Consider the following 12,246-nt stretch of genomic DNA (forward strand, 5'->3'; position numbering starts at 1 on the left):
TCACTCACATAACTATCACGTTACAGCTGTTTAGCAATTAATGATCTACTGCAGGGAAGACAAGTGGATGATATCATTGACCGACTTACAGAAATATGGGAAACTCTGTTCAGAGTGCGTGATGATATAAAGGTACAACAATTAACTTCAGGTATTCTTCCACGTTGGGTTTTGGCACAGATAATGCTGCTGTATATCTAAGTTTGACATTTGAGGATCCCATCCAGTGTTCCCTCTAAGCTGCGTGGGTGCACGGCCATGCAGCAATTGGGAATGTGCTGCGCAGGGAAAATATAGGCCGCACGCAAGCTATGTTCCCATTAAGATATGCACGCCAATCTTAACGGGACTGTGCAGTGCAACAAGCCGGTTGCACATAGCAAATGGAAATTAGAGGGAACATTAGTCCCATCTGCTGGATGAAGGCAGGATTGTTTTGGGCTGCGCTACCACCTCACTGAAGAATAGCATGCCAATATTTAGTGAGTCGGCTTACAAATGGAGAATGACCACTCGAGTAAATCTGTGGAGGGTGGCCATCCTGAGCAACCATATGCAAGCATGAGTGAGTGTTTAGGGAAATACTGCATTTCCCCCATTGTACATTGAGGAAGAGGTTCCACTTTTGCTTCTTGGGAAAAGTTGAAAATTCGGAGCAAAGTATTAAATTATTGAGATAAAAACAAGAAATGCTGGAATCACTCAGCAGGTCTGGCAGCATCTGTGGAAAGAGAAGCAGAGTTAACGTTTCGGGTCAGTGACCCTTCTTCGGAACTGACAAATATTAGAAAAGTCACAGATTATAAGCAAGTGAGGTGGGGGTGGGGCAAGAGATAACAAAGGAGAAGGTGCAGATTGGACCAGGCCACATAGCTGACCAAAAGGTCACGGAGCAAAGGCAAACAATATGTTAATGGTGTGTTGAAAGACAAAGCATTAGTACAGATTAGGTGTAAATACACTGAATATCGAACAGCAGCAAGTGCAAATCTGAAAAAAACCTGAAAAAAACAGTGGGTAAGCAAACTGAACAAACTAAGATGAAATGAAATAAATGCAAAAAAAAATTGTAAAAAATGTAAAAAAGAATGTAAAAAAAAAAGGAAGAAAAAATAACTAAAAATGAAAGTAAAATGGGGGGCTGTCATGCTCTGAAATTATTGAACTCAATGTTCAGTCCGGCAGGCTGTAGTGTGCCTAATCGGTACATGAGATGCTGTTCCTCGAGCTTGCGTTGATGTTCACTGGAACACTGCAGCAATCCCAGGACAGAGATGTGAGCATGAGAGCAGGGGGGAGTGTTGAAATGGCAAGCAACCGGAAGCTCAGGGTCCTGAAGGGTCACTGACCCGAAACGTTAACTCTGCTTCTCTTTCCACAGATGCTGCCAGACCTGCTGAGTGATTCCAGCATTTCTTGTTTTTATTTCAGATTTCCAGCATCTGCAGTATTTTGCTTTTATTAAATTATTGAGGATGTGCATACCTTTGCTCTTTAACTAAGCAATCTTATTTGATTAATAGGAGTCTGTTCGTAAGGCTGCAGACTGTGCACTAAAAACCTTGAGTAAGGTAAGAATGTTGCTTATGTATTGAATACATATGGATAGAACTTAATTTCTGGCATGTTACCAGTAAAGTGCTATTAAATGAGAGAGATATTTAAGATTGTAGTAATCACGTTAGCATTAACTGCTAAATCTTCAAGTCTTTACAGCAATCTAGTAGCTCAACTAATTGAGTTTTCAGCCATCTAGACTGAAATTTGCAAGACGATGCTTAACTGGCTAAATACCATATCAAACTGTTGTTTTGACTGAAATTTTTTTTTGATGCTTTACATTTAAAATTGCTATTGTTCAATATCTTATTAAAAGTTTTTAAGAACAAAGATCTTTGTTCAAACATTACAGAAAACAAGGTAAACTATTGTTTTAGCCAAATGAATTGGTAGGCAACATTCCCCATGCCTCCACCAGTATTGCATCAGTCTATGACCCGTTAGGACCCGGTAAAGAAGGTGTCTAGGGGTCCCTCTCAGCCTTCACCTGGTCTTACCGTAACAGGGTTTAGTTTTAAACACACTGTGTTTTTAGTTCCCCCTTGCTGAATCCTTGTTCACCACTTTCCAATTATAAGGCAAAGAATCCAGCACAAACAGGTTTTCTTAAGTTTAAAGAAGAAAAGTTGAAATTTATTAAACTTGAATTTAAACTCTAATTCGGTTGACGCCTACGGATACATGATGCGATACACACATGCAAATAGACACAGAAAAGAGCAGAAGGAAAATAAAGTGGAAACATTTGAGGCAATATCTGAAGAGTTTTTGTTACGATTCTTCAGGTTCACTGTTGAGTTCTTGATTGTAGGTAAATCTTACTTTTTGTTGGGGCCCAGTATTATTCTTAAACCTTGCTCGCTGTAGGAGACTTTTCTCTCTTGGGATTCATGTGGATTCAGAAGCTTGTGAGAAAGAGATGGGAGCAGACATGAAAGATCTTCTCAGTCCAGGAGCAAACAGTCTTTGAGTTCAAACTCTTTGTGGCCAGTTCAAAAGAAAACCCTGGAACTAGCTGGTCTCACCAGTGCTAGCCCTTGTGGATTGTATCTTCAGCAGGCCCTGGAATGCGCTTCCTCACCTTCGATGTCTGTAGTATGTAAATGTTTTTTTCCAGCCACAGGTCATTTCCTTGCTCCAACAACAGTTAAAAATCAATGTTCATCTGACAAAACCAGTGTGCCTCATTCTTGGCAGGTGGGGGCCTACATAACAGCACCACATAAGTTATATTTTTGTCTCCATCTGATCTGATTTTTTTCTTCTTTAATTCTCCCTGCTGGTCTCAACCTCAGTCTTTCTTAACTTGGTTGCATTGAGATAAAACAGCAGGAGGTGGAAATTTATTGAGTAGGGGAATCACAGGTGTAAGCCCCGATCCTAACACCATATGACACAGAATGTGTGGAGCTTAATTGTCATGAAAAAATCAGTATATATGTTTTGTTTGCATGCTTAAATTGAAATAAATTCTGGAAGGTCCAACTCAACCATCAACAACTTGTCCTCATTTAGCACCTTTAACATAAAAAGTCCCAAGGTGTTTCACAGGAGCACTTTAAGACAAAATTTCACAGTCACATGAGGGGATATTAGGACAGATGACCAATGATTTGGTCAGAGTTAGATTTTAAGGTGTGGCTTTAGAGAGGAAAGACAGATAGAGAGGCAGAGAGATTTAGGGAGGGAATTCCAGAGTTTAAAGCCTAGGCAGCTGAAGGCACAGCCACTAATGGAGAAGCAGTTAAAATCAGTGATGCACAGGAGGCCAGAATCAAGGGAAAAAATGATTTGTGGAAGATTGTTTTTTTTCTCTACCATTATAATGTGATCCAAATTTTGAGAAAGCTCATATCCATGTTGCATTTGTTTCAGGTTTGCTGCCACATTGAGTGGTTGAGGTGAATAACATAGATGCATTTAAGGGGAAGCTGGATAATTACATGAAGGAGAAAGAAGTAGAAGGGTATGTTGATGGGGTCAGATGAAGAGGGTTGGGTGGAGGCTTGTGTGAAGCATAAACATTGGCGTAGACCAGTTAACCCAAATGACCTGTTTCTGTGCTGTCAATTCTAACAGTCCTGATCCTGAGGAGATGGCAGAGATAGGGTGGTGAAGTCATGGAGGGATTTGTAGACAAGTTAATGATGGAGGTGAGAGGGTGACTCTCACTCTTGTATATATTGTCTAATGTGAAATAGTTTCTAAATTTTGGAGGTATGAAGGAGATGAAGTTAATGTGCCATCTTTGTCAAAGCAGTTAAGTTTGATTTCTTTTGTAGGTGTGCATACGTATGTGTGAACCTTCCAATGGTGCTGCTGGTCAGCAAGTTATTGCTGTGCTCTTACCTTGCTTATTGGACAAAGGCATTATGAGCACTGTAGCAGAAGTTCAATCTCTAAGGTACATATTTATATATCATGAAACCACTGCAGAGAAGGGAAAAATCGCAAACTTTAATGGCTTACCTAAGTCTTGGATAAACTTAACATAATTAATGTGTGTTGAATGCCATATTTAGAGTTATGAAATATTTAAAGGATATCATAATTTATGTACTTTGCTTTAAAAAAAACACATAATCAACCCTCTTTGTTCTTGCTAATTCACCCTTCTGACATTGTTGGGCTGAAGCTTCCGTGAGCACGTCAATTTTAAAAATAAAAAATGCTGGAAATACTCAGCAGGCCAGGCAGCATCTGTGGAGAGAGAAGCAGAGTTAACTTTTCAGGTTGATAACCTTTCATCAGAACTGGGAAAGGTTAGCGATGTAATAGGTTTTAAACAAGTGAAAGGCGGGAGGGTGAGAAAAGAATAAAAGAGAAAGTCTGTGATAGGGTGGAAGGCAGGAAAAGATTAAATGACAAAATGGTTGACGTGCAATGCCAAAGAGAGTGGTAATGGGACGAGTAAAGAAACACAAGATGTGTCTAGAAGGAGGTGTGAATGGCAGAATCATGAACAGTCGCCGTCCGAAAGCAAAAAAAAAAAGGAGGTAAATCAAAACCAGCAAAGCGAAAGGAGACAAAATGGGGGCAGAGATTAAAGCCTGGCTTGGGTTTAAAATTAAAACCCGACACAGGCCCGACCCAACCACAGCCAACCCGACACGAATCTCCTTCATCCGTTCCAGCTGCAGGCTATTCCTGCAGCTGGAGTTGTGGGGAATCATGGGTAAGCCTGATCCCATGATTTCCCGGAAAAAGCACTGTCCAGCCTGACCCGACCCGAGCCCTAATGCTGGACTCGGAATTTCGGCCCGATCCGACCCGAACCCGACACACAAAGCCGGGTAGCCATGCTTTAGCAGAGATTACGAACCCAAATTGTTGAACTTCATGTTTGGACAGTGGAAACAATCTTTCGCTTTCTACTCTATCAAAATCTCTCAAATATTAAATAAGTATTTTATTAATATTTACAAATGACAATAGAAGTGAAAATGTAGGTGAACTGAAGGAGGGTGTAAAACATTTATTAAAGATGACTAATTGTTATGACAGAAAATAAATTGATTCTGAAATTTTCAACAGAACTCTAGATGGGTAAGACACCACACCCTAATGGCAGGCACCAGAGGCTGTTGGAAGTAAGTCATAGATACAATAGGCTCTGACAACTTTTAAAGTTTCCTTGGATGGGCAAAATGTCCTGGAGTAATGGAGGATAGCCAATCTAACACCTGTTCAAAAACAGAAAGAAGACTACACCTGGTGATTAGACCAATTAGTCAATAGAATCTTAGATGCTATGGTTTGGAATTAAATTAGTTAGTATTTAGGATATATAATAATTAAGACAGCCGGTGTGAACTTGTCAAAGGGAAGTTGTTTGCAAAAGTGTCTGGTGTACATCAGGATTTTCAGAAGCCATTCAACAAGGTGTCTCACAGGAGGCTTGTTGGAACAAATTAGGAATATGGTATACAAGGATATGTCGCAGTATGAATGGAAAGTTGGTTGGACAGGAAACAAAGTATTACGGTCAACATGTGATACCTGTATTGCATGAGAGAGGGGCAGTGGCAGTAGTGGTGGTCAGGGCTCTTATTCTTGATACGTATAGATGATTTGGACTTCACCACAGGAGTCTGATCCCAAAATTTGGTAACGATACAAAAGTGAGAGGTTTGGCAAATGAAAAGGGGTTGCAAAAGACTTCAGAGTATAGACAGGTTAGCAGAATGGACAGACAAGAGGTATTGGAGCCATTTCCACTGGAACAGAGAAGGCTAAGAAGGGATTTAATTAAGATTTTTATTGAATTATAAAGGTTTTTATTGAATTATAAAGGTTTTGTTGGGCTGTAGGGAAAAACAATTTATTCTAATTTTGTAGTCAGTGATGTGGGGTAATGAATTGATCATTGTTATTGAGTGAGAGATGAGAGGTTAGGAGAAATATCTTTAAACAGGGAATAGTTGAGGCAGAGACCATTCTATCTTTTAATGGGAAAGTTGGTAATTATTTCAGTCAGAGGTAGATACTAGGGTAGAGAGAAGGGCAGTGTTACCAAGTTTGCATTGTTCCAATAAGGAGCCAGTACAGAGACGATGGACCAGACTCTTGTGCTGCAAACATTTATGGCTGCATGATTCAAGGGGGATCTGAGAGTGACCAACAAGAGACATAGCTGGAGAAATCTTCTATGTTTCGTGGTCCTGGCTGCAGGCGAATGTATGTGTAAACAAGCTCCTGGTAGCTTGGATTAAGTAACTTAAGAAAATAATTCTATTTGAGAACTGTATTCTGACTAGCTTCACCAAGAGCATTTACTTTGGGATTTAGTCCTCCTTTCTTAAGTACAGGGAAGGGTATATGCTTAATTAGCAAATCTAGATTGGTATGCAAACAGAAAGTGCTGGAAATATTCAGGTTTGGCAGCATCTGTGGAGAGAGAGAAACAGAGTTAACATTTCAGATCTGTGACCCAAAACTGGTATACAGTTTGGTTTTGGTATCATTTAACTAGTATTTAGCTAGTGTTATCCTCACTGCCATCTTGGCTTGACAATTGTTTACCATGTGCCTGTAGCATCTAATGTCACTTGTTTCCCTTGTGTGCATTCTTCAACTCTGAAAGCCTCCAAAGGAAAATGGTTATGAAAAATATAGTATAATCATGTAAAGTGATTGCAATTTTTCATGGATACCTCAATTTTATTAGAATGTGACTTTTATTTGTAATAAATCTGTTTTCTTTACCTAGTATCAACACCCTTGTGAAAATTAGCAAAAGTGCAGGGTCACTGTTAAAGCCACATGCAGCAAGACTTATCCCCACCTTGTTGGAATCACTAAGCGTACTCGAGCCACAGGTCCTCAATTATTTGAGTCTCCGTGCAACAGAGCAAGAGAAGGTGAAGTATAATATCTAACATTTGTATTGTATGATTTATAATTAATTTATCTGACTTAATTAAATTTTGCTTATTTTTTTATATAAATGCTAGACTACTATGGACAGTGCCAGACTTAGTGCAGCTAAATCTTCTCCAATGATGGAGACCATCAACATGGTAAGTATGAAACTGCTAAGCAAATGACTAGTGTTTTAATCTGAAAACCAAAAGAAACTATCTTGCTGGGAAGTGAGGTAATTTTGCTTTCCAGCACAAATCTACTGCTGATTCAGTATTTATAAAATTCTGTTTTTAAAATTGCCCCTTTCACAAGTCATATCCTTTTAGTAGTAGATGTGACCTTATGTACCCTTTGACAAAATTAGAGTTGCACTATCTATGCTACCTACAAAGTTAATAGTTAAGAATTTACTATTTTAAATAGTGAGAGATACATTTCCATGCTTGCCTGAATCTTTTTACTTTATAGTGTCTCCAACATCTAGATGCATCTGTTCTGGGAGATCTAGTTCCAAAGTTGTGCGAGCTGCTGAAGAGTGGAGTAGGTCTTGGAACTAAAGTGAGTCTTGAAATAACACAGAAAAGATATATGCAATAATGTATTTGATCACGCTTGCATATGTCAAACTCTCACTTTCACACCATTAAAAGTTTCCCTCCTCGTAAATTAAAACATGCAGACTGGTAAGAAACCAACAGCCTCCCATTTAACAATCCACTCTGTATAGTTTGTGGGATTTAGTCTCCGTGATGGGCCCATCAACATTGTAGGTGTGAAAAGGCTAAACATTTACCTTGTATTTTAATGTGTTAGATTCCCCCTGTGGCTTCAGTGGGTAAATCTGCCATCCTATGTGAAACCGAATTATATAGACTAGAAAGGTTCTAATTTCAGTTAGAAGCATAGAATCACAGAAGGTGGACATTTGACCCATTGTGTCCATGCCAGCTCCCTGTAAGAGCAACTCAGCTAGTCCCACTTCCCTGCCTTTCCCTGTACCCCTGCAGTTTTCTTCTCTTCAGATAATTATCCAATTCCATTTTGAAAGCCATGATTGAATTCTAGATCCAGATCACTGTGTAAAAAAAAAAAAATTCTTCATCTCGCCATTACTTCTTTTGCCATTCACCTTACATCAGTGTCCTCTAGTTCTCGACTCTCCCACCAAAGTTTCTCCCTGTCTGTCCTGTCCAGACCCCTCATGACTTTGAACACCTCTATCAAATCGCCTCTCAACCTTCTCCTCTAAAGAGAAAACCCCCAGCTTTGCCAATCTATCCTGGTAACTGAAGTCTTTCATCCATGGAACCATTCCTGTAAATCTTTTCTGCACACTGTCCAATGCCTTCACATCCTTCTTAAAGTGTGGTGCCCAGAATTGGAGACAATACAGTAATTCCTGCTCTCTGCTGTGTTCGCTGATTTCAGTTGGGTTGATGTTGGTGGGAGCACTGCAGTTGGTTCCAATATCCTCGTGGTTCAGTAATAATTGCTAAATGACCCCTTCTGGAAAATGCACATGTAATAAAATACTGTAATACCTCTTCCTCCACACCCCTCCCCCCACCCAACCCCTCAATTGTCACACATCTTTCCAATACGGTACTGTCCAGACCAATAAATGACAAATGCTCACGCGAGTTGAATATTGGAAAATTACAAGTATCCGTCGAACTGTCCCCAGCATAAGACCACAAGAAATAGGAGCGGAGTAGGCCATTCGGCCCCTTGAGCCTGCTCTGCCATTAAGTAAGATGATAGCTGATCTGATTGTGGCCTTAACTCCACTTTCCTGCTGGCCCCCATAACCCTGGATTCCCTTGTCAATCAAAAATCTGTCTAATTGAGCCTTGAATGTATTCAGTGACCCAGCTGAAAGGTTAACGACCCTCTGAGAGAAGAAATTCCTCCTCGTCTCTGTCTTAAATGGCAGACCCTTTATTTGAAACTGCCCCCTAGTTCTAGATTCCCCGATGAGGGGAAACATCCTCTCAGCCTGTCAAGCCCCCTTAGAATCTTAGGTGTTTCAATAAGATCACCTCTCCAAATAAGACAACCCCTTCATCCCAGGAATCAGCCTCGTGAACCTTCTCTGTTTCCAATACAAGTATATCCCTCCTTAAGTAAGGAGACCAAAACTGTAAACGGTACTCTAGGTACAGTCTCATCAAATGCCCTGTATAGCTGTAGCAAGACCTCCCTACTTTTATACTCCATTCCCCTTGCACTAAATGCCAACATTCCATTTGCCTTCCTAATTACTTGCTGTATCTGCATGCTAACCTTTTGTGATTCATGTACGAGGACACCCAGATCCCTCTGTACTGTAGCATTCTGCAGTCTCTCTCTATTTAAATAATCTGCTTTTCTATTCTTCCCGCCAAAGTGGACAACCTCACATTTTCCGACATTATACTCCATCTGCCAAATTTTTGCCCACTCACTTAACCTATTTTTATCTCTTTGGAGACAACGTTGTGTCTTCCACACAACTTGCTTTCCACCTATCCTTGTATCGTCTGCAAATACAGTTAACATAAGTTAACATCTTCAAATTGCGGAGGTGTGAAAACGAGAGGAACTTGAGAGAAATATTGTTTATAACCTGTTGAAGAAATTTTCATGGTTCCAAAAATAACTTTGAGACTGTTACTATAATAACATGATTATATATCTGCTATGGTGCCTTTCATTGTCGTCATTTGTTTAATTAAAACCATCAATGTTATCACCTTCAATGAAGCTGATCAAAATGCTAACTCTGCTGGTTAATATACTTCTCTGATTTACAGGGAGGCTGTGCCCATGTGGTAGTTTTTTTGACAACCAAATGCCCACAAGATTTAAATCCTTATGCAGGTTAGTATACAGACGAGTTGCTGTTTGACACTCCTTATTTTATTTGAGGACAGCTGTAAAAAGCCTCCTTTCACAAGTTATTTAACAGTAATACCTGTTTTCCATCTTAAATCACAGATGGAGGCCATTCAGCCTATCATGCCTTTGCCGTCTCTTTGAAAGAGCTGTCCAATTAGTCCCACTCCCCTGTTCTTTCCCCATTGCACCTGCAAAGTTTCCCCTTCAAGTATTCACATTCCCTTTTAAAAGTTACGATTGAATCTGTTACCATCAGGCACTGTATTTCCAGATTGCGTATAAATGCCATCCCAAAGTCAAGTGACTACATTTATTCACATTATGTTGTTTAGTTAGTTTGTTAAACACTTCAGTTGAAAACAAACTATTGCAACAATGGGGAAGAAAATGTGCCTCATACAAACAGCAAAAACTATTGACTGAAATGGGAGACCATTTGCTTTGACTGATTCTATTGTAACGTTGTTCTCTCTTCTGACTGACAGGTAAATTGATGAGTGCCCTAATGTCTGGTTTGAATGACCGTAGCAGTGTCATACGAAAAGCATTCGCTGTTGCAATGGGTCATTTGGTTCGGGTGAGTTTCCACAGTGTTTCAGGTGTTATGCAATTTTAGGTAATAAATAACCTGGCAACAAAAGGAAAGGAATTTGGGTTTGTCACAGTATGAATCTTGTGCTGTAAACGGCGAGGCACACCAGAACACATGCATACCTTAGGAATCTGTTGCCAGCATTTAGCCATCCAAACAACTTACTGCATTCGTGAGATGCAGAGTAAGCCTCATTTTACTTTGTTTCAAAGCATACCTTAACTGTTTGTTTTAAAGCCTCATTGCAGCAGTGCAACTTTTGTTGATCGCTTTTCCAAAACCAGCTGTCCTAAACTCTCAGGGCCTTGAAACCAGATGCAACCATATTCAGAAGACTTGGATCTTATAGTTAGCTGGACTAGGAGGTGGCAGATGCAGGCCAATATGGATGTGTAAAAAAAAATTTGTGTGGGGATAAGAAACATAAAGGGGGTGTACGTGTTGCACAAAACAACCCTAGACCCACTCAGATTAGGAAAGAGAACTAGGGGTTATTGTGAAAGAAATGGTCAGCCCGTTGCTTAACTGCAGTAGAAAAAGACAAGTAATGTACTACATTGCATTAGCAGAGAATCAAATCAGATAATGTACTGTTGCTGTATTAAAATATCAGTCAAAACTCACCTGGGGAGCCCTGTTTTGGCATTCTGGTTTCCTAAGTATTATTGCCTTTGACAAGCGACAGAGATGAGCAACAAAACTGTGTCTGTATATTAGCAATTTAAATTACGGATTAACAAAGTTGGGTTAGTTATCTTTGGAAAAAAGGCTTTAAGCTAAGATCACGAGAAATAGTAGTAGAAGTAGACCACATAGCCCATCAAGCCTGCTCCGCCATTCACTACGATGATGGCTGATCTTGTGCTCCAATTCCACTTTCCTGCCTGCTCCCCATATCCCTTGATTCCCTGCGAGACCAAAAATCTATTTATCCCAGTCTTAAATGTATTCAATGATGGAGCATCCACAACCCTTTGGGGTAGAGAATTCCAAAGATTCACAACCCTTTGAGTGAAGTAATTTCTCATCATCTCAGTCCTGAATGATTGACCCCTTACCCTGAGACTTTGTCCCCATGTTCTAGATTCCCTGAATAATGAGAACAATCTCTCAGTATTTACCCTGTCAAGCCCTTTCAGAATCTTGTATATCTCAACTAGATTGCCTCTCCGCATGGATCGGTTGGAGCGGCAACTGGATGCACTTAGGAGCATGCAAGTGGCAGAAAGTGTCATAGACAGGAGTTTTAGAGAAGTGGTTACACCCAAGGTGCAGGCAGATAGATGGATGACCGCTAGAAGGGGCAGGCAGTCAGTGCAGGAATCCCCTGTGGCTATCCTCCTCTCACAAGTATACCGTTTTGGATACTGTTGGGGGGGATGGGCTACGAGGGGAAAACAGCAGCAGCCAGAGCAGTGGCACCACGGCTGGCACTGTTGTTCAGCAGGGAGGGACAAAGCGCAGAAGAGCAATAGTTATAGGGGACTCTATTGTCAGGGGCACAGATAGGCGCTCTGTGGACGTGAAAGAGACTCCAGGATGGTATGTTGCCTCCCTGGTGCCAGGGTCAAGGATGTCTCTGAACGGACAGGGGGCATTCTGAAGGGGGAGGGTGAACAGCCAGAGGTTGTGGTACACATCGGTACCAACGACATAGGCAGGAAGAGTGATGAGGTCCTGCAGGGAGAGTTTGGTACAAAGTTAAAAAACAGGACCTCTAGGGTTGTAATCTCGGGATTACTCCCTGTGCCACGTGCCAGTGAGGCTAGAAATAGGAAGATAGTGCAGCTAAACACGTGGCTGAACAGCTGGTTTGGAAGGGAGGGTTTCAGATATCTGGACCATTGGGATCT

General features: G+C 40.7%; 1 protein-coding gene across 2 annotated transcripts in view; it reads left to right on the forward strand.

The window, feature by feature from the left end:
• ecpas (Ecm29 proteasome adaptor and scaffold) overlaps nt 1-12,246 on the forward strand; it is a 114,879-nt gene that overhangs the window by 71,341 nt on the left and 31,292 nt on the right. For both annotated transcript variants that reach the window (XM_068030640.1, XM_068030641.1), the window contains exons 32-39: nt 27-132; nt 1,524-1,571; nt 3,843-3,964; nt 6,770-6,920; nt 7,014-7,079; nt 7,393-7,482; nt 9,717-9,783; nt 10,287-10,378. In XM_068030640.1, the coding sequence (XP_067886741.1) occupies nt 27-132; nt 1,524-1,571; nt 3,843-3,964; nt 6,770-6,920; nt 7,014-7,079; nt 7,393-7,482; nt 9,717-9,783; nt 10,287-10,378 (742 nt within the window). The remainder of the gene's footprint in view (nt 1-26; nt 133-1,523; nt 1,572-3,842; nt 3,965-6,769; nt 6,921-7,013; nt 7,080-7,392; nt 7,483-9,716; nt 9,784-10,286; nt 10,379-12,246) is intronic.

Source organism: Heterodontus francisci, chromosome 4, assembly GCF_036365525.1.
Source record: "Heterodontus francisci isolate sHetFra1 chromosome 4, sHetFra1.hap1, whole genome shotgun sequence".
Classification (NCBI taxonomy): Eukaryota; Metazoa; Chordata; class Chondrichthyes; order Heterodontiformes; family Heterodontidae; genus Heterodontus; species Heterodontus francisci.